Source organism: Acomys russatus, chromosome 12, assembly GCF_903995435.1.
Source record: "Acomys russatus chromosome 12, mAcoRus1.1, whole genome shotgun sequence".
In the NCBI taxonomy this organism is placed as follows: domain Eukaryota; kingdom Metazoa; phylum Chordata; class Mammalia; order Rodentia; family Muridae; genus Acomys; species Acomys russatus.
In genome coordinates, this window is record NC_067148.1 from 38,407,078 (window position 1) to 38,428,288 (window position 21,211).

The 21,211-nt window shown below is 49.0% G+C and overlaps 1 protein-coding gene across 2 annotated transcripts in view; it reads left to right on the top strand.

Moving 5' to 3' along the window:
- Nucleotides 1-21,211, top strand: part of Efhd1 (EF-hand domain family member D1) — a 40,342-nt gene that overhangs the window by 8,602 nt on the left and 10,529 nt on the right. For both annotated transcript variants that reach the window (XM_051154262.1, XM_051154261.1), the window contains exon 2: nt 16,318-16,465. In XM_051154262.1, coding sequence (XP_051010219.1) covers nt 16,318-16,465 — 148 coding nt within the window. The remainder of the gene's footprint in view (nt 1-16,317; nt 16,466-21,211) is intronic.

Sequence of the window (21,211 nt, forward strand, 5' to 3'; positions counted from 1 at the left end):
CTAACCATGAAGGCCCACCCCGACCTTCTCTCAGGAGTTCTTGTAGCCTGTCCCTGCCTTTACTGGGCTAATCTCCCCACAGCCTCTGTAGTGACCTCTAGTCAGCTTCTAGCCAACAATACTTGGATCTTTCTGTTATTGTCTCTTCCCTCCCCTTCTCCTCCTTCTCCTGGGAAATCAGCCATATATATAACTCATCTGTTTGTTTGCTCTTTGAAACAGGGTTTCTCTATGTATTCCTGTCTGGTCTGGAACTCACTATAGAGACCAGGCTGGCCTTGATCTCAGAGATCCTCCTGCCTCTGCCTCCTCAGTGCTGGCATTAAAAGTGTGTGCCACCACCGCCTGCCTAGAGTTTTAAAAGAAAAAAAAAAAAAAAAAAGACAGGGTCCCATGCATTTCAGGCTGCCCTCAAACTTTGGTATGTAGCCAAGGATACTGATACTCCTGTCTCTCCCTCCAAGTGGAGGTATTGGGATTATAGACAGGTAGATGCCACCGTGCTATATTTATGTGGTGCTAGGGACTGAACCCAGGGTGTCGTGCGTGCTAGGTAAGCATTCTACCAACTTAATTCTTTGTAGTTGAGTGTAACCAACACTTCTCTGTGGTCTTCTTGGCCGGCCTCAGGGGGCACAGACGCAGCAGGTGCCTTGCTCGCCTCCAGAGAGGTTCTGGGCTCAGTCAGCTACAACTGCATGAGGACCCTATACACTGCTAGGAAGTAACTCGACCCTGTGGTGCGGGGTCCTGCAGTTCCCTTCAGCAGAGCCACTGACCCACTCAGGCACACACCTGTAAGTGAGACGTGGAAAAAGGCAAATGACCACTTCTCAGGTTGTGCTCAAGATCGCGTGACCACTGAGTGTGCAGCTGAGGCCTTAATTAGGTCACCGGTTCTAGCCGGGTGCTCTAGACACTGAAGGCTGCCGGGTTTAAGGTGGTGCTAGCCTAGAAGGGGACCCGGGAAGAGGCCTTGTTGCAGGGAGGCGGGGAGCAGATATGGTCACTGAGGCTGAGGACAGGAGGATGACAGCCTGGGTGTTGCTCCCTTCCCTTTTGGAGCCATAAGTTAGTCCTCACCTTACACCTAAGCTGGGCTGTGGCCCTTGGCTGTCTCCAAGCCCCGCCCTACCCCACCCCCCCCCCCCCCCATCTCCAGCTGGCTGCAGTACTATCTTTCACCCAGTACCTCCCTAGGCTCTTTTCTTCCTGATGAATTTCAAGACCTGGGAATCAGGAGGGGTGGGCACTGCCTGATGAACCCTAATGGGAAAGCCTCTAGTGTTTAGGGGCATCATCCCCCTAGTCTCCAACAGGACTAGTCCCAAGGACACCCCTATCCTGGGGCCTACCCCCTCTGGATGCCTCTAGGCTGAAGCACAGCCCTCTCCTTCGGCCACTCTGGTTGGAAGAGCCCTCCCTCTGAACCGAGTGTGGTGGATCAGGCCTGTAAGCCCAGTTCCTCCAAAGGCCAAGGAGCTCTCTAGTAGCCGGGTGGGTGTGGTGGTGTACGCCTTTAATCACAGCACTCCTGAGGCAGAGGCAGGCAGATCTCTCACGTCAAAGACCGGCCTGGTCTACAGAGAGTTCCAGGACACAGCCAGTGCTACGCAGAGAAACCCTGTCTCAAGATAAAACAAACAAACAAACACACCACCAACAACAACAAAAAGAAGCTCTCAAGTTCAGAGCCCGCTTGAGCTACAAATTGAGTTCAAGACCAGCTGGAGATGTAGCTCAGTGACAGCGCGCTTGTCTAACTTGCATGAGGGACCCTGAGGTAACCGCTGGTGACCAACAAAAAGAGAGAAAAAGCCCCAAGCTTTCCCTCTGTACCCTCCCACCCCACGGTCTGGGGCTGCTCCAGGTTGGCATCCTACAGGCCACCAGAGCCTCTGCCTTCTTCATCTAGGCCTTTTCTTCTGATCGAATCACCTAGAACTCTAAACCTCTGGGGTTTTTTGTTTGTTTGTTTGTTTGTTTTCTGTTCCCTGTGCCAAACCACAGGCCAGCATGCCTGGGCCGGCTCAGACCCCTTTCAAAAAGGACCTGGGGTCAGGGTCTTCCTTCTCATGGAGTAATAGCTGGTCACTAACAAAGGGAGTTCTTTCTGTGTGCTGGGTGCAGCACGCTTATTTTCCTCTTTTTGTTTGTTTGTTTGTTTTTCTCTGTCCACACTTATTTTCCTGCAGTTTCTCTCTCTCTCTCTCTCTCTCTCTCTCTCTCTCTCTCTCTCTCTCTCTCTCTTTTGGTTTTTCGAGACAGGGTTTCTTTGTGTAGACTTGGCTGTCCTGGACTTGCTTTGTAGATTAGGCTGACCTTGAACTCACAGCGATCCGCCTGCCTCTGCCTCCCTGAGTGCTAGGATTAAAGACGTGTGCCACCTTAAGAGCTTTTATTGTGATTTTTAATTATGTGGGGGGAGGGGAGTATGTACATGAGTGTACATACCCTCAGAAGCCAGAAGAGGGGGCTGGAGTTACAGGCCTTGCTAAGCCATCTGCTTGGGGTTCTATGACTCAAAACTCGGGTCTTTTGGAAGAGAAGGATGTGCTCTTAACTGCTAAGCTATGTCTCTAGCTCCCCTCCCTGTAATCTTGGCAACATCTGGAAAAAGAAAGGATTGGATGACTAGAGAAACAAGCACATGATGGTGTCTGGGCTTTGAGCCAGTGACCCCCAGGAACCCATATCTTCCTTTGGAAGAGCACTGAGGCCAAATTGTGCCCAGTCACATTTGCATTGCTAGCTTCCCAAGGAAGTTCCCTCTGCACCATCCTGACAGGTCCTTGGCATTTCATGAGAAGCAGTTCGTGTGGCTAACTTGCTAGGTCTTTGCCATGCTCCCCTAGGGTGGCCCTAGAGGCCACCGTACCTTGTTTCCACACTGTATACCTGATATCAGTGGGAGAATTCACACATAGCTTCCCCACAGGAGGTTTCTCTGCTGTGTGAGTCAGGGCAGCCCCCAGAGGCGAGTTTGGGGACAGGAAGCTTGGGCACTTTGGTGTACCGAGTGGCTATCCTGTGTGATCACCCACTGCCCCTCTCCCTTTAACCCCGTGGGACAGTTCCTAGCATGGGCGGTGGGTACGCTGTCACTGTATGCACTTGGATAAAGCTGAGCTGGAGGCTGTTAGTATTGAAGGCCCAGCTACTGCTAGTAGTCCTGCAGAGTGATGAGCGCACAGTGAGTACCCAGGGATAATGTGGGTAGTCCCCCAGCTCCTCCTGCCTCCTACGTTTCTTTGTAGATTTCTAGACACAATATGCAGAAGCACAGGGTGCTGTGGCTAACTAAGGGGCAAGGTTTCCAACCTGCACTGGTCTTCTGCAGCCTTTAAAAAATTTTTTTTTATTTTGATCTTTGACCAGAAAAGGAACAGACTTTGCCAGAAGGGAGCCCCGAGGCACTGGCTGTGTGAGAGCAGGTGAAACTGCTTTGTGCTACGTCGCATCCAGGCCACCCTCCCTAACTCCCCCAGTCTTGGCTAGGAATGCATATCCTCACGAGCTGGATCATGCCCTCCATAAGTCTATCCTGTGCTGGCACCCAGAGGAAATGGCTTCCTGAGACAGACGTCTGATGGTGCCACCTTCCCTGAGGAGACCACAGGTCTTCCAGAATGCCTTGTGCAGAGTTGGCCTGCCTCTCCCTTTTCAGAATATTCTGGTACCCCAAGACCACGTGGCAACAGAAGTCCCCTTACTGGGCTCTCTGCACATTTGCCTCTCTGCAAAGTCCTGTGCGGCAAGTGACTCTCTGTACCGCCACCTTCCGTGTGTCTTCGTCCCTTCTGGGACTGCCTTTGTGTTTCCCTTCTGCCCTGGAGAGGCCCCACTACATCTGAGCCTAGTGATTGAGGGAGTATTGGGAGCTCAAAAAAAGCCAAGAGCTGTGGGACAGATGGGACCCTGAGCAGCCTGGACATCTGAGGTTTTATGTCTTAATTCTGTCCTTGCACTCACCCCCTGAGAGCCAGGGCTGTCCTAACCCTGAGCACCTTGCCTTTGGAGGCCATGTTAACACACTGAAGATCTGGTTGCCCATCCTGCTGCGGCTGGGAAGGCTGGAAGAACGGGTGATAGGATAGCTAGGGAAGACCCAGAGAACTGGACAGATGGACTCTGGGCCTGTGGCCTCAGGAAGTCCCTGAGGCTAATCTAGACTGGTCCATTTGGGGCCATCAGGTTGGGCATCTGAATGACCACCTGCTGGGGGTGGAAATTGCAGTGCCCTCCCTGACTTTGGGGTCACACAGGAGCTGGTGACATGCAGGCTCTTCACCAGCTGGACTGGGACAGACAGCGATTCTGACAATCCCACAATGCTCTTGTTCTCCTGTCTTCCTGGCTCTGTTCCTTTGAAAAGACACGCATTTCAACCAAGGCCTGGCTGTGTGGTGCGCTTGTGCGTCTGCAGGTGTGCAGGTGCAGCCTGTGCGCCACAAGCACCCCAAAGAGAAGCCATGAATGTGTCCCAACAGAAAAAAATCATAAAATTACTTAAACACACACACACACACACACACACACACACACACACACACACACACACACACATATATATATATATATATATATATTTTTTTTTTTTGCAGGGAGGGAGCAATTATTTTTGTAACTTGATTGCGAGCTTCTCAAGCATGACTTTGTAGATGACATCACGTTGCAGTGTCAAAAGGTTGTCCTTGCTGAGACACAGGGCCCCCCCACTCCCACCCACCCCCACTCCCAAGGCACTTTTTGGGCACCACCACCCTCCTGAGAAGGGGGGGGTCTCTGGGGAGTTTCTGATGGCGGAGCCTCTGGACAAAGGTTACCTGGCTTCTTTCTTTCTTCATTAATGTCAGGGTTATCCTGGTGAGGTGAAAACCAAGAAAACCCAGGGGCTCTGTGCAATGCAGGCCAGAAGAATAAGCAATTCATGAGCCAAGGAGGAGGTGTCCAGAATTGGGCGGACACTAGGAACCAACTGTCTGCCTCCCTCACTTAGCCGACATTGGTGCACAAGCAGCAAACAGCAGAGAACCTTTGCCGGTGGCTCTGGGACCCTGCCCTTGTCCCCAGTGGGTTGGCACAGTCTCTTCAGACCCAGAACAGGGGCCAGGGCAGTGGGTTGCCTTTATTTCAAATGCCAGAGATGGTGAAGACTGGGACCAAGATGAGTATGGGCATCTCTTTGAGGCAGAAGCCTGGAAGCCATTTACTGCCTTGTCTTGTCTGTGGGTAGTGACTCCTTCGTAAAAAGAGCCCCAGGCACCAGTCATAGTGCCTTTGCACTTCTCCACAGAGACAGTCAAATCTCTCAGGTGCTTAGTAGGGTGGAGCTGGTGCCCAGGTCTTCAGAGCCGTCTGGAGGGCTTAGAGTCCACCTCCATCAGATCCCAGAGACTGTGAAGAGGGAAGGGACAGAGAAAATGGGAAACATCACGCATCTAGATGGAAGCTTCAAGAAACAGCGGCAGAAGGGCTTGAGGCTGTTCCGATTTCTTCTTCCTCTTCCTCCCTTTCGCCCTTTAAGTCTTGCTAAGATTTATTTTCTTTTTACATGTGTGAGTGTTTTGCCTTGCATGCACATGGCTCTGTGTACCACATGCCCGAGGGACCTGTGGGCGGCAGAAGAGGGCCTTGGATCTCCTGGAACTGGACTTGTGGTTGGTTGTGAGCCTCCATGTGGGTGCTGGGAATTGAATCTGGGTCCTCTCAAAGAGCAGCCACTGCTCTTAACCACTGAGCCCCCACCCCATGAATAAATGAACGTAATATAAAAATAAATAAATTGTTCATGGTGGTTTTAGGCCTATAATGCCAGTGCTTGGGAGGCTAAGACAAGGGGCTCACCCACCAATTTGAGGCTGACCTGGGCTAGGTAGTGAGACAATGTAAAGGAGAAAGATGAGGAGGAAGGTGAGAAGAAAAAAGAAGAGAGGGGAGAGGAAAAAGAGAAGAGGGAAGGGGCTAGAGAGATGGCTCAGCCGCTAAAGGAGGCTCACAACCAAAAATATAATAGAGGAGGGAGGAGAAGTCCCATTAGCTTAATTCAGATCCACATGGCCGTTTTCATCATCCATTGAGTGAGGCCACTAATTGCCTCCCCCCAGTGAGGTAAGGCCCTCAGTGAACTCTTAATTAACAGGGAGGGCAAGCAGCCATTATTAATTTGTTACAGGGTCGCCCAAAGACCAGGCGGCTTTCACTGAGATGACACATGCAAAACAGCAGTTGGAGTTGCTGCCTCGAGTCCCCTTTTGGTACCACGAAGCTTCGTTAAGTCACTTCCCACTTTGAGGGAGCAGATAAAATGGAAAAATGAAAGCATCCTGGTGAAGTTTTGTTGTCCCTGCTTTGAAAACCTCCCGTCTCTGAAGGAAGTGACTTGCAGACAGGCTCCTGTGAAGGGTCACTTTGAAGCTCCACAGGGGAAGAGGATGTCACTGATGTGGTCACTTTATAGCCGGGACTTCAGTAGATGCCACCAGGCCGATGTTTCTAGGAGGAACAAAGAGGGCAGCCCTGACTGACCACCTGGGCGGGGAAGGGCAGCTGGCTGCTGCCTCTTTTCTTCCCTGCTGTCTTGGTTTCAGAGATACCCCTTCACATCTACAGAGTGCTTTATTCCGGTGTCAATCAGGTGGCCTCCCACAGAGCAGAGTCTGGCCACTCTTGCTTCACCGGCTTCTTTTCCTGCCTGGGATAACCCTCTGAGGTGGTGGCCTTCTGCTTCCCAGCACTTACTTTTCAAAGGGGCTGGGTCTCTAATCTCAGCCCCCGCCCCTTCTGTTTTAGTTCTTAATCATCATTTTGGTTTGGAGACGAGTCTGTTACGTTCAGTCTGGCCTCCAGCTCTTGATATAGCCTCAGCCTTGAATTCCTAATCTCTCTGCCTCTACCTCCCAGCTGTTGGGTTATAGATTATAGATTTGTATCCCTGTGCTCTGCTCTCTTCTCTTATTTAAAAAGAATGCTGAGGGGAGAAGTCCCAGAGAGGTGGCTCAGTGGTTAAGAGCTCTGACTGCTCTTCTAGAGGACCTAAGTTCAATTCCCAGCACCCACATGGCAGCTCACAACTGCCTTAACTTGAGTTCCAGGGGATGTGACCTCACACCAATGCATATAAAATAAAAATAATTTTTAGTTTGTTTTTTTTTTTTGGTTTTTTTTTTGAGACAGGGTTTCTCTGTGTGTAGCCCTGGCAGTCCTGGACTCACTTTGTAGACCAGGCTGGCCTCAAACTCACAGCGATCCACCTGCCTCTGCCTAACCAGTGCACCATGCCTGGCCAAAATTAAATAAATTTTTAAAATTATTTTATTATTATTATTTTTGTTTTTTTATATATTTATTTATTTATTATCATGTATACAGTGCTCTGCCGGCATGTACATCTGCAGGCAGAGGAGGACATCAGATCACATTATAGATGGTTGTGAGCCACCATGTGGTTGCTGAGAATTGAACTCATGACCTCTGGAAGAGCAGACAATGGTCTTAACCACTGACCCGTCTCTCCAGCCCTAAATAAAATTTTAAAAAAGAAAATAAAATAAATAATTTAGAGGCTAGTGGATAAATCATTCACTCCTACTGTGAGGTGGGGGGTGGAGACACAGGGGTATCCCCAGAAACAGTCAGCTAGCTTGGCATACACAGTGACGAATGTTAGCAACCGCCTGAAACAGGGTGGAAAGCAAGGACTAACCCCCGATACTGTCTTCTAACATACACACCATACATGCAGATATGTATACACACACCCCCACACACATATGTGCAAGCGCGTACAATTATAAAATAAATTGGTATTGTGTTAACCTGAGCTTAGGGCTTCCTGGGGTCCTCTGTGAACTAGGTGAGCTCTCTGTTAGACCTAGAAGGCACTTCGGACTTCGGGGATGTTAGAAGATTTTCCAGGTCAGGATCCCAGAGGAGACAGAAGGCCTGTTTTACTGAACCAGTCTCTGTGTCTAATGGGGAGCCCCTGCTCAGACCGGCCTCATTGGCAGCTCTCTCTAGGTGAGCATGGGGAAGGCCCCCCCACCCCCGCCAGTGGCTGAAGACAAGTCTCTGCCTTGTCTGTTGACCTTTACTTATCACCCTCATCCTCCAGCGTACCCCTCTGCTTACACCTATTCCTTTCAGCTGCTCCTCCCCCCTCCTCTGTTCAACCAGCATTGGACCCTCTGTTAATGTCCGGACTGACTGTGCCGTGACCGCACTATCCTCCGTGGCTCCAGGCTTCTTTGTAAATGTTGGAATGGGTAGTGTGAACAGAGGACAGTTCTCTTCATCTCGGCATCAAAGTCACTTTAGTGGGCCCTAACTAGGCCACTTCCCCCGCCTTTTCTGTGTAGTTGGGGGTGGAATTTAAGGTTTGGTAGGTACATTCGAAGCAGGTGCCTTGACACCACAACCTCAAGCCTAAGGCCCAACGCTGCTCGTACAGTATTGCCACCCTTCTCCCATGGAAAATCCCCAGATGTGGAGGATTGTGAGCTTGGGATAAACCTGAGTGATCTGGTTCCCTCTTGTAAGCTTTGGACACATCACCTGATGGATGGGGTTCAGGAAAGTTCCACACTGTAGAAGCTTTTGACCAGGACACTTTGTAACAGAGACATCGCATTCTAGCCTGTTTGTAAGAGATTAGGTTTGCAGGGTCAGTCTCAAGAGCTCTCAGAGAAGCTCCTGTCTGCATCTGAAGCTGTCTCCTATCATCTTTGGGCTCTGGGGCAGCATCTGCAGACAGCTCTTTGCTTCCCTGTCAGATACCCACCCCACCCCCCTTTTAGCCACCCCACCCCTCACCACAGGTTCCAGCTACCACTGTCTGAATGGGATTTTAGCCTCAGCCTCTCAGGAGTTCAGGGTCTGCACAGGGTGGAATCAGAGCATCATGGAAGTGATGAGAGGGTGGCTGCCTTTGTGGGGTTTTAGGACTTTGTAGCCTTCCTTGCCACTGTTGACTGTGGCCAAAGCCCCCTGGGCTCTCTGCTGTGCAACAGATATCCAAAGTCACACTGCAGGACTCTGCCCTGTCTGAAGCCAACGCTTAAAAAGTTGGTCTGGGAGTGGACGAGAGGATCTTGCCCCCCCCCCCCCGTTTGGTTTTTCCAGACAGGGTTTCTCTGTGCAGCTTTGGCTATCCTGGGCTCACTTTGTAGACCAGGCTGGCCTGGAATTTACAGCAATCTGCCTGCCTCTGCCTCCGGAGTGCTGGGATTAAAGGCATGCGCTACCACACCCAGGTGACCTTTTTTTTTTTCTATTAAAAATGTATATGTATGGGTGTATTATATCTGTGCACCTTACGTGTATGATGCCTTCAGAAGCTAGCAGAGCAAGTTAGAAGTGATTGTGGACTGCGGTATGGGAGATAGGAACAGAACCCCAGGGCTCTGCAAGGGTAGCGTAGCGGTATTCTTAACCGCTGAGCCATCATCTCTCTAGCCCCAGGGTGGCTTTTGAAAACTGTGGTAAGAGAAAGCTAAGAGAATTTCCGTGAGCTCAGCTAGGCTTGCATGTAAAGATCACCCCAGCTGGGCTTGTGGACAGCACTCTGTATCCAAAGGACCAAAGTTTATCATGGGTGACCAATGGGTTTATTAGGGTTACTCGCTGCCCATGGGTGAGGGTGTCTGGGCACAAGTTTGAGTGACCCACTGAAAGATCTGCAGTCAGAATGGATGGAGGCTTCTGTGTGGCTATGTAGACGGATCCCTGTCCCTTACTCCTTTCACTTCTGTGGATTCTAGCCCCTTTCGGCAGGCAGAATAACAGCACGCAACTGGTTAAAGGAGTAGCGGGATATCCCACGTGAGGTCTCATGTCCTAGGCAACGTGCTATTGCTGTGAAGAGACATCATGACCACACCAGCCCTTATAAAGGAAAGCATTTCACTGGGGCTGGCTTACAGGTCAGAGGGTTTAGTCCATTATCATCATGGCAGCGTGCAGGCAGACATGGTGCTGGAGAGGTAGCTGAGAGTTCTACCTCCAGATAGACAGGCAGCAGGAAGAGAGAGGGGGAGGGAACTAGGCCTGGCTTGAGCATTTAAGATCCCCAAAGCCCAACTCCTCCCCCCCCCACCCAGTGACACACTTCCTCCAACAAGGCCACCCCTAACTCCAACAAGGTCATACCTCTTAATCCCTGTCAAGTAGTGCCACTCCCTAATGGCCAAGTGTTCAAATATATGGGGGCCATTCCTATTCAAACCACTATATGCCGCGACCCTCCCACCCTGTTTCTATGAGGGGATAGTCCACAAGCCCAGCTGGATGATAGTTTGCAAGCAGGCATGGCTGAACTCATGAACAAGGAGCACTTTGGCTCAGAGGCTGACCCTGCACAATAGGTACATATGAAATTTAACCTCCCCCCATCACTCCACTTGGGATCAAGTTCAGGGCCTTGTGCTCTCTAGGTAAGCGTCCTGGCTTCAAACACTCACTTCAGTGGTGTTAGGTCCATGTGCACTGTGGCGTAGCCATTGCCACACATGGTGAGCTTTTTTATCTGGCAATGCGCTGACGGTTTCCTCACCTCTCCCCTAGATGCTGGCCACCCCCACAGGGCTTCTGTCTTGGCTGCCTCATAGAGGTGGAGTCCTGCAGTGTGTATCCTACACCTTGTCTCACTTAGCATGAGTTAATTCACATAACTTTTAAAGTTACTTCAAGTTCATCAAGGTCAGAACTTCCCTTTCAGCCTGTTGCATGGACCCCCACCTCATTTTCCATATCCGTTCATGGACTGATGGACACTTGGGGTCCCTCAACCATTTAACTGTTGTGGGTAGTGCTGTGGTGTGCCTTCAAACACAAGTATCTAGATAAGGTATGAAAACAGTGCTTCTATGTTCACAGAAAGTATAGTGTGAGGCCCTCGGTTCGATCTGCAGTACTGAGAGAGGAAAAAAAATGAAAAAGAAAGGGAATTGTTTTGGACTGGGTTATATGGTGACTCTCTGTTTAGAACTTTGGACTCTCACTGTGTGTTATTCCTTCCTTTCCCTCCTAATTATATCTTTTTTTTATTAGTGTTCCGTGTGTGCACATGTGTGTACATGTGTGCACATGTGTGTGCATGTGTGTGGCACTCATGTGGAGGTCACAAGATAAATTAGAAGAGTCGGCTTTCTCCCCCACCTTCATGTAGTTTTGGGGATGTCAGGCTGTATGACAAGGTCTTGACCCACTGAGCCATCTCAACTGGACCAACTCAGTGAGGTGCTTTGGGCCTAGATTCTCCTTGACAGATATGCCCCAGCAAGACCTGAGACCTCCTTCCCTGGATGGCTCAGAAACAGTTCCCTTGATATGACTCAGGCAAATGCACCCCTGAGTCTCCCACAAGCACCTGATGGGGAGCCATGCTTACCTGAGCAGTGGCCTCAGGGTGGCCATGGTTTTCTAGTGGACCAGCTTGATATCTGTGTTTCAAAAGTAGGTGAGTGTATGCTATCCCAGCAGTTCACCTTGGGGCATAGACCCAAGCAAACTGGAACACAGGGACACTTGAACGCCAAGAGTCAAAGTGGGATCACTTTTATTCATACAATGCATTCTGATTTTTGTTTTGTTTTGTCTTTTGAGGCAAGGTTTCTGTGTGTAACAGAGCTCTGACTGTCCTGGGCTCTATTTTGCAGACCAGGCTGACCTCGAACTTGGAGATTTGCCTGCCTCTGCCTTCCTGAGTGCTGGAATTAAAAGTGTGTGCTACCACACCTGGCACATTTGATAATATTTACTCCTCTCCTAACTCCATCAGATCCACTTCCCTACCCAACCAACTTTGTGTCTTTTTTTTTTTTTTTTTTTTTTTTTAATCCGTCAAGTACAAGTAGAGTTTATGTTGCCCATATGCTCTCGGTCTTGGATATGTAGCTCATATTGGGGACACATCTACCCACCAGGGGTCGCACCCTTAAGGAAAACTATCAACTATCAACTGCCAGCACCTCCTTAGGGATGGTATTTCATGGCCACCTCTCCTCTTTGTGCTGGAATTTTGTCTGGCCTGAGTCTGCATAGGTCTTATTCATGATGCTTAAAATACCCTTAGTTCACACACACAGCTTCCCTGCTGCTGTGTCCCAACCCACTGTTCCCTTATAGTCAGCCATTCCCTAGAACTCTTACAATCTTTCTGCCCCCTCTTCCACCATGATCCTTGAGCCTTGGGAGGAGGGGGTGTGATGCAGAGATCCCATTTAGGACCGAGCATTCTGTAGTTTCTTACTGTGTTCCTTGATCAGTTGCAGGTCTCTGTGTTAACCACCATCTGCTGCAAGAAGAAGCTTCCCTGATGACAGTTGCTGATAACACTAATATAGGGGTAAAACAATACATCACTAGGAGTCAGTTTAATATTATGTACATTTAGCAGAGAGATCATAGCAAATTCTCCCTAGGGCCCATGGACTATTTAGCCACAGGTTCTTGGCCCACATAACGGTGCTAAGCTACAGGTTTAAACCTGTGGAATGGGCCCAAAAGTCCAATGAAAAGGTGGTTGGTTACTCCCATACATTTGTGCCACTATTGCACTAATGGGCAAGTCTTGCCAGGAAGGTCATTTAACTCAGTTGGGTAAGACGGATAATTCCTTTTCTCCCATTAGCGGCCGTAGCACCTTCCAGCACAGTGAAAGCTAGCTGGTAGGGAAAGGGATGAAGCTTCCAGGTTAGCACCAGCCTGATCTCCCCCTGTTCTCAAGTATATGGTATCTTCAGCATGGCATCATTTTCCAAGAAATGGGTTAGACTTCTGAAGAGTTTCTGTTTTAAGATTCATGTTTTTACAGCTTATTTTTATTTATTTGTATGTACATGCCTGCCACGTATGTGCTCATATCCATAGAGGCCAGAAGAAGGTACTGGGTCGCCCAGAACTGGAATTATAGGTGGAATGTAGGCCTTCTGCTGTGGGTGCTGGGAACTTGGATCCTCTGCAAAAACAATGCATGCCCTTAACCACTGTGCCACACCCCTAAGTGGCATCATTTGTGATAACAAAAAAAGAGGTGGGGTAATAGCTCAAACATCTCTTTCTTTCCTTGGTTTTTCTTTTTCTTTTTTGTTTTTTTGAGACAGGGTTTCTCTGTGTAGCCTTGGCTGTCCTGGACTCACTTTGTAGACCAAGCTGGCCTCAAACTCATAGCGATCCTCCTGCCTCTGCCTCCCCGAATGCTGGGATTAAAGATGTATGCCACTGCTCCCAGCTTCAAACATCTGTTTTCATGGCTCTGGCTCTAGAAGGGTAATTCCTCACACAGTGCTGGCAAGGGCCGTTACATGCATGGAGTTACGTTCCCAGCCCCAGAGCTTTGATTTTAGGCAAATGAGGCTTACACTGGGCTTTGGCAAAACCATGGAAATCATTGTTTATTTCCTTATTTTGAGATAGGGTCTCAAGCTATGTATCCCAGGTTGGTCTTAAACTCATTGAGATATTCCTACTTCTAGAGTGTTTGGGATTACAGGCATTGGCTGCCTGGGGACCTGCGTTATTAAGCACTCACACATCATCCTTTGATTCCTCAAGGTCCTGGGCTGGACCATCTGGAGACCTGGAGGCACCCTGTTAATTTCCAGACATGGGCCATTCATATTACGGGGTTCTCAGAGGTCATCCACCAGTGACACAGAAATCTTGCCTGTGTCCTTTGTAGAGTAACTCCTCCAGCAGCAAGGCTGTGCCCAGTGGGAGCTCAGAGGGCTTGAGGAAAAAATAGCCAATAGAAGAGGGCAGCAAATTTTGGCACCAGAGGAGGACATAACAATGGATGCTATTGGGGAGCAGGAAGGCTCAGAGGCGAGGAGGGAGGGGTGCCTGTGTCAGCAATGGGTGGGACAGCCTGAGTCAGCCACTGTGGCTGGAATGGAGTGTGTCAGTGTGTCAGGGAGTCCTGGGCCCTTCCTCAGCATGACAGTGTGGACTTTAAATGCCACTGCCCACGGCTTAGATTTCCATTTGCCCACAGGCTACATTTCTTAGTGAATAGTAGTGGTTCTCTACAGAGGTGCTTTTTCTTTATGGGGGTGGGGGGCCAGATGGACAGTGAAAAAGACTGAATAGAATTTTTCAAAAAATATGGTAAAATGTGCATAACAAAAGTGACCACTTGGAGGTAGAATAGTTGCACACACCTGTAACCCAGCACTTGGGAGGGTCAGAGTGAATTTGAGGGCTGTCTGAGCCACAGAGTAGAACCCAGTCTAAATGTGAGCGAGCATATGCTCACACGTGGCGGGAAGTGGAGGGAGAGGAGGAAGATACACAGAGGGGCTGGACCTATGCATGCTTCAGTGGTTAAGAGTGAGTGCTGAACTCTTAGAGGACCCAAATTTGGTTCTCAGCACCCACATCAGGTATTTTACAACCTCTTGTAACTCCATCCTCCTGAACTCCCTGGCCCCTGGGGCCTCTGCACTCACGTGCACATACCCACACACAGATCCGTATGGGTGCGCGTAATTAAAAGTAATAAAAATAAAAAGACAAAGGAAGGAAAATGAGCATTTTAACCGCTTATGTAGACACAGATAAGGGACATTAAGCGTGTACACAGTGTGACACCAGAAACTTGGCCTTTTCCTTATCCCAGATTGAATCTTTATCCATTAAGCCATTCCCTCCAACCCCAGAAAAAACCCTTCAGCCTTCTATGTGATTTTTGACCACTTTCCTTTTGGGGCTGACTTGAATCGATGACTGTGGCATCCCTGAGGGTCACCCAGGTTGCAGCATGCATCCTTCGTTTTTTGTTGTTGTTGTTGTTTGTTTTTTGGTGTTTTTGTTTTTTGTTTTGGTTTTTTTGGGGGGGCGTGTTTTCAAGACAGGGTAGGATCTCTCTGTGTTAGCCTTGATTGTCCTCGACTCACTTTGTAGACCAGGCTGGCCTCGAACTCACAGCAATCTGCCTGCCTCTGCCTCCCGAGTGCTGGGATTAAAGGTGTGCGCCACCACGCCCAGCTTCGCATCCTCTGTTTTTATTGCTGGAGCTTATTCCACACTACACTACATGGGTGAGTCCATTGTGTTTACCAGCTCATCTGTCCCTGGACTCTTGCTGCTTGTTTCTGTGTACCTGTGTGGTGCTGGGCTGTGGAACTGGGGCCTCCTGCCTAACGTCATGAAAGTTTTCTTCCTGGAGTTTCATCCCAAGCCTCTTTTTATTTTTTTATTCATTTTATTTGTGTTTTGAGACAGGGTCTCTCTACATAGGCCTAGGTGTCCCTGGAACTCATAGAGATATGTCTGCCTCTGCCTCCAGAGTGCAGGGACCTCTGATATGTTCTTTGCTCCCACCCTCACCCCACCCCCAGACAGGGTTCTCTGTGTAGCCTTGGCTATTCTGGACTCACTTTGTAGACCAGGCTGGCCTCTAACTCTCAGTGATCCCCCTGCCTCTGCCTCCCTGAGTGCTGGCCCAAGGAGAAGGGGTCAAAGATAGACCTCTCACTTAGTGAAACTGGCCTTATTTCCAGGCAAGGGTCCATGGGAAGAGTGACAGCGGGCAGAGGGGCCAGCCACACGGGGAGAGCAGCCACTCACACAGCTGTGACTACTCAGACCTGGAAGTAGAAGCACACAGCCCCGAGGCGAGAACATGCCTACTTCACAGCCAACCTTGGGCTAGAACGCAGCTTTCAAAGACCAACCGAACAAGACAGAAGAGTAGGAGGGTGAGGGGGTTGCCGGGAATGGGTGTGGCAGAGACACCAGGAGGGTGACCACCAGAACAGTACATCATTCGGTGTAGCATGTGTTAGGTTTCAGAGCATGCGACACTATATATTCCCAGAGTCCAGCATTTGCAAGGGGTGGGTCCATGTTGGTTGACTAAATTGAAGGAGATAAAATACATGAAAATCAACATTTTGAACGAAGTCCATTTTGAGTGTGCAAAGCACAAGGACAGACTGTTGTTGTTTTTTAAACTAAAAGAGGGAGCCTCTTCTGATGAGGTAGCCTTGAGAGGTCCCTTATGGTGAAGTAGCCTGAAGAGCCTTGCAAAGCGGGAGACAGTTGAGTTCCTTTTTAGTAGATGAAACCAAAAGAGTTATACTGGGGGTGGGGTGGCTGAGAGGTTAAGAGCACTGGCTGCTCTTCCACAGGTCCTGAGTTCAATTCCCAGCAACCACATGGTGGCTGACAGCCATCTACAATGAGATCTGGTGTGCAGGTATATATATATAGGGAGAACACTGTATATGTAATAAATAAAAAGTCTTCTTTTTAAAAATGTCACACTGGGAAACTAACAGGTTTCACTTTGTCCTGACCTTGCCTCCTTGGACCATGCAGGTATGATGCTGGCAGGGATGGCTTCATCGACCTGATGGAGCTCAAGCTCATGATGGAGAAGCTGGGGGCCCCCCAGACCCACCTGGGCCTGAAGAGGATGATTAAGGAGGTGGATGAAGACTTCGATGGCAAGCTCAGCTTCCGGGAGGTATCTGGCTTGCCGAGCCTGGGAGGACCGCCCTGGCCCACAGCCCCTGAGTGCTAATGGGTTTGCCTCCTGAGAATGCTCTTTGGTTGGATATTTAATCTTCAGCTTAGCTTTTAAATATATCTTTTGTAAGCTGTGTGGGTGGCGTGCTACTATAATTTCAACCCTCAAGAGACAGAGGAGGGTCATGAGTTCAAGGCTAGCCTCAGCTACATAGTGAATTACATAAGACCCTGACTCAAAAAATAAATAAAAAAAAAATCTTTTGTGGTAGCTTATGTGTGTGATCCCAGTACATGATGGCCGGAGTAAGAGGATTGCTATGAGTCTCTGCCCATGAGGCTCTATGCCTGACTTCTTATGTAAGCTTTTTTGTTTTTGTTGTTTTGTTTTTCAAGGCAGAGTTTCTCTGTGTAGCCTTGGCTATTGGCTATCCTGGACTTGCTTTCTAGACCAGGCTGGTCTTGAACTCACAATGATTTACCTGCCTTTGCCTCCCAAGTGCTGGGATTACAGATGTGTGCCCACGATGCCTGGCCTTATGTAGGTTTTTTTGTTTGTTTGTTTGTTTGGGCTTTGTGTGTGTGTGTGTGTGTGTGTGTGTGTGTGTGCTGACCTCAAACTCACGGAGATCCACCTGCCTTTGCTTCCCCGAGTCCTGGGATTAAAGGCGTGCACCACCACACACAGCCCCAGGAGTTCTTTTTTTTTTTTTTTTTTTTTAAAGGAGTTCTTTTTTAATTTTTAATTTTTACCTTTATTGTATGGGGACATATATGCCATGTCAGTCCAGGCCTTGAACTCAGGTCGTCAGTCTTGGCAGCAAGCATCTTGACCTGTTGAGCCATCTCATCAGCCCACCCTTGGGTTCTTGGCACACCCTTTTCCTATAGCGAGTTACTTCGTTTGTTCTAAAACAAGAACTTTCCGTCTGTCACTTACAAATGAAGAGCTCTGACACAGGAAATATTTGTACAGCTCTAGCCCTCAGTCTTAGCCCAAAATGGCCTGAGATGGGCTTGTGACTTGAGGAGCTTCTGAGCTGTGCTAGCTCCCTCTGCCTTCTCTTTGTTCTCAACGTCTCCTTACCCACCACCTCCCCTTTCCCCAGAGTCAGAGCTTGGACGTTTTCCAACTCAACACCATGCCAGTCTTTGTGGACTATAAATACGAAAGCAAACAAGGTTGGGCAGTGAAGGGGTAGCAAGTATAATGGGTGAGATGGGAGTGCCTGGTATGCTGGGTGTGTTCAAGTTGAACTGGCTTTTTTTTTTTTTTTTTTAATTTCCTTTTTGGCTGGCTGGGGTTGGGAGACCCTGAGTTATGGTGGGGGTCAGGGGGGATGCTGTCGGTCATCTTTTGAACTGGCAAAGTGAGCTTGTACAGTCTTGGACCTCAAGGCTCAGAGCAAACAGTGCGTGGAAAGGCCCAAGGAGTTCACTCATGCCTCAGGCTCATAATGCCCGTCTGGGTCTGTCAACGGCATCCCCTCCATTTCAACTTTTAAAACTCTGTTGTATTTATTTGTTTTCTGCTGAGGAAAGGGGTACATGGGTGCCACAGCACACCTATGGCGGTCAGAGGGCAACTTCCAACATGTGGGCCGTGGGGTATCAAACTCAGTGTGTCGGGCTTGGTGACACTAGCCCTCTTACTTTAGAGGGGAGGAAACTGAATCTTGGGGAAGGGAGAATCCCTGGATACTGAGCTGGGACGACACGCCCTCTTTCCTGAGTGGTCTCCTTGGGTCGCTGAGAAGTGCTGCTGTGGAAGGCAGCTCCTCGTGGGAACCTCCAGTAAATGAAGTGCTTTAAGGTTGGCTAGATGTTCAGCCTGGTGTCTGCTGCAGTAACAGAACGTCCCAGCCTGGATTATTTAGAACTGGCCTGCAGTTCAAGGGCATGGCACTGGCCTCTGCCTAGCTCCTGGTGCAGGCTGTGTGCTGCTCGAACTCAGGGTAGAAAGTATGGGGGTGGGGTGGGGGTAGGAGAGAGCATCATGGTGGGAGAAGAACAGGGAACAACTAAGCTCCCTTCATGATACGCAGACCCTGAAAAGTATCCTCCCTTTCAGGGGCCTGTTTGTGGTTTGTTTTGTTTTGTTTTGTTTTTTTCCTGAGACAGGGTTTATATGTGTAGCCTTGGCTGTCCTGGACTCTCTTTGTAGACCAGGCTGGCCTCGAATTCACAGCCATCCGCCTGCCTCTGCCTCCCTAGTGCTTGGAATTAAAGGTGTGCGTTACCACTGCCCGGCCCTATTTGTCTTCCTAAGGCTACCACCTCTCAACATTTTTGGCCTAGAGATGAAGCATCGTAGGAGCCAGGTACTGAGGGGGACGGCATTTATGTCATCCATAGCTCACATCTGCAGTGCCAAAGTCTTGAGAACCTCAGCAGCCACCATTGTCCCCACCCTCCTGGCCTGGGGGCCTGGCTTGTTTTCACTCCAGCCAATGTGCTGGCTATAAGAAGGGCTGCAAGGCGAGTCTTTGCCGGCCTCTAGTGAGAGAGTTGGGAGCTACAGGTGGCTGAGCACGGCACTTGTGTTAATCCAGACAGCCCCTGGAGACCTCAGAGAAGCCACAAGCGTCTGCACATCTCACTTCCTCTCTTGGATTAGCGTTCACCAGTGCCCACAGCAGAGTGATGAGGAGCACGAGGCCCCCGAGGCCTGGAGTCCCAGCCTTGGGAGCTGGGACCCCGGGGAGCCTGTTGTCATGGTGTCTGTCTTTCAGATAAGGCATTCTTTAGGGAAGGTGGCTGTTAAACAAGCGGTGGAAAGGTGACATCTTCCTTCTGTAAATGCTGAAAGCCTAGGGAAACTCCTTTCGGTGGTTGGGGTCCATCTGTTTATAAGTGAGGGATGGTGGTATTCATAGATATTGCCCAGCGGGGTCTTAGGCAGATAAATTTGTAACTTTAAAAAAGTTATTTTATTTTATGTGTATAAATGCTTCGCATGTGTGCATGTGTACCACACGCATGCCCAGTGCTCACAGAGGCCAGAAGAGGTTGTTGGAGCCAGGAACTGGAGCTATAGATGAGCCACTGTGTTGGTGTTGGGAAAGTACAAGTGCTCTTAATCACAGCTGCACGTCTCCCCTCCCCTCCCCCTTTGCCCCTTCAAAACCTAGCAACCTGAATTCGATCCCTGGGGCTCACGTGGTAAAAGAGAACCAACGGAGCTCTTCTCTGACCTCCGCACATGCACCACCGCGTGCACATACACAAAATAAATGTAATAACTTTTTTTTTTTTAATTCATGGGGTTTTTTATTTGTTGGAGGCTAATATAACTTTTAAAAAAATTCCTAGGGTTTTTCCATTTGTTGGGGGCTAGAGTCTCACACCATAGCCCAGGCTAGCCTGTAACTGTGGGCAGTCCTCCTACCTCAGCCTCCCGTCACATATGCATATGAGCCGCCATGCTAGCTTTATAAAAATTACAAAGAAGGGAACTAAATAATCAGAACGTAACCGTGGGCGAGAAGGGTAGGAAGAGGAGTGACTGGTGTTTAGGAATTTATTCTGTGGAGGCCTTTACACAATTGCCCTCAAAGATTACTTTGTTCGGGTCACACGTTTTAAATGTGGAAGAAGACACTGGATTACACAATAAATGTGGGTCTTACTAACTATTTGGAGGAAAATAAGGTTAATGATTACCCTCCCAATAGAACAGAATACATTTCAGAGATTAAATATTTACACGATTTAAAAAAGAAAGCCATAAAAATGCTAGGCAGAAACATACCTGACTGTTTATGTAACCTTGGTGTTGAGGAAGGTTGTCCTAAGCCTGCTTCTGGTAAGAGGAAAGAAAGAATTTGACAGACTTTATGTAACATTTTCCCCCAGTCCAAAAAAAAAATTTTTTTTTTTAATTTAAAAATGCTATAAAGAAGCCAGAAATAGCAGCTCGCACCGGTGGTCCCATTTACTCTGGAGGCCAACCTGGAGTATCAATTGAGACCAGTGACATAGTGAGACCCTCAAATCTCAAATTTAATAAGCAGAGCCAATGTGGTTTGAATTCCCTTCATCCCAACACTCAGAAGGCAGAGGCAAGTGGATCTCTGAGAGTTTGAGGTCTACAGAGTGAGTCCCCAGGACAGCCAAAGCTACACAGGGAAACCTTGTCTCAAAAAACAGCAAACAAAAATAATAAGCAGGCTCGATGAAGTGGCTCCGTGGGTAAAGACAGCTGATGTCAAGCCTGCCAGCCTGAGTTCAAAACCAGGGACCCACAGGGTGGAAGGCGAGAACTGACCCTGGCAGGCTGTCCTCTGATCTCCACCTGAGCTCTAGCTGTATGAGTCGTGCAAGCCTGACAGCTGAAGTTTAAGGCCCAGAACATGTGTAGAAAACTGAGTGTATTTGCATATATCTGTAATCCCAGCGCTCCTACAGGGAGATGGGAGGCAGAGAAGTTGGAGGGCCAGCTAGTCTTAAGCAGACAGCAGTGGCAGAAACAAGACACACCCTGCCTCAATAAGGTGGAAGGCAAGAACTGATGCCTGAGAGTTGACCTCTGATTGCCACATGTATGCTGTGGAATGTGCAAGCCTATACTCATACAAACAAATAAGTGTGAGCTAGCCATATGCCTTCAATCCCAACACTCAGGAGGCAGAGGCAGATGGATTTCTATGAGTTTGAAGCCTTTCTGACCTACATAGCCTGGTCTAGTCCAGCCAAGGCTACATAGCACGACCTTGTCTCAAAGAAAGAAATACAGGCCAGGGCT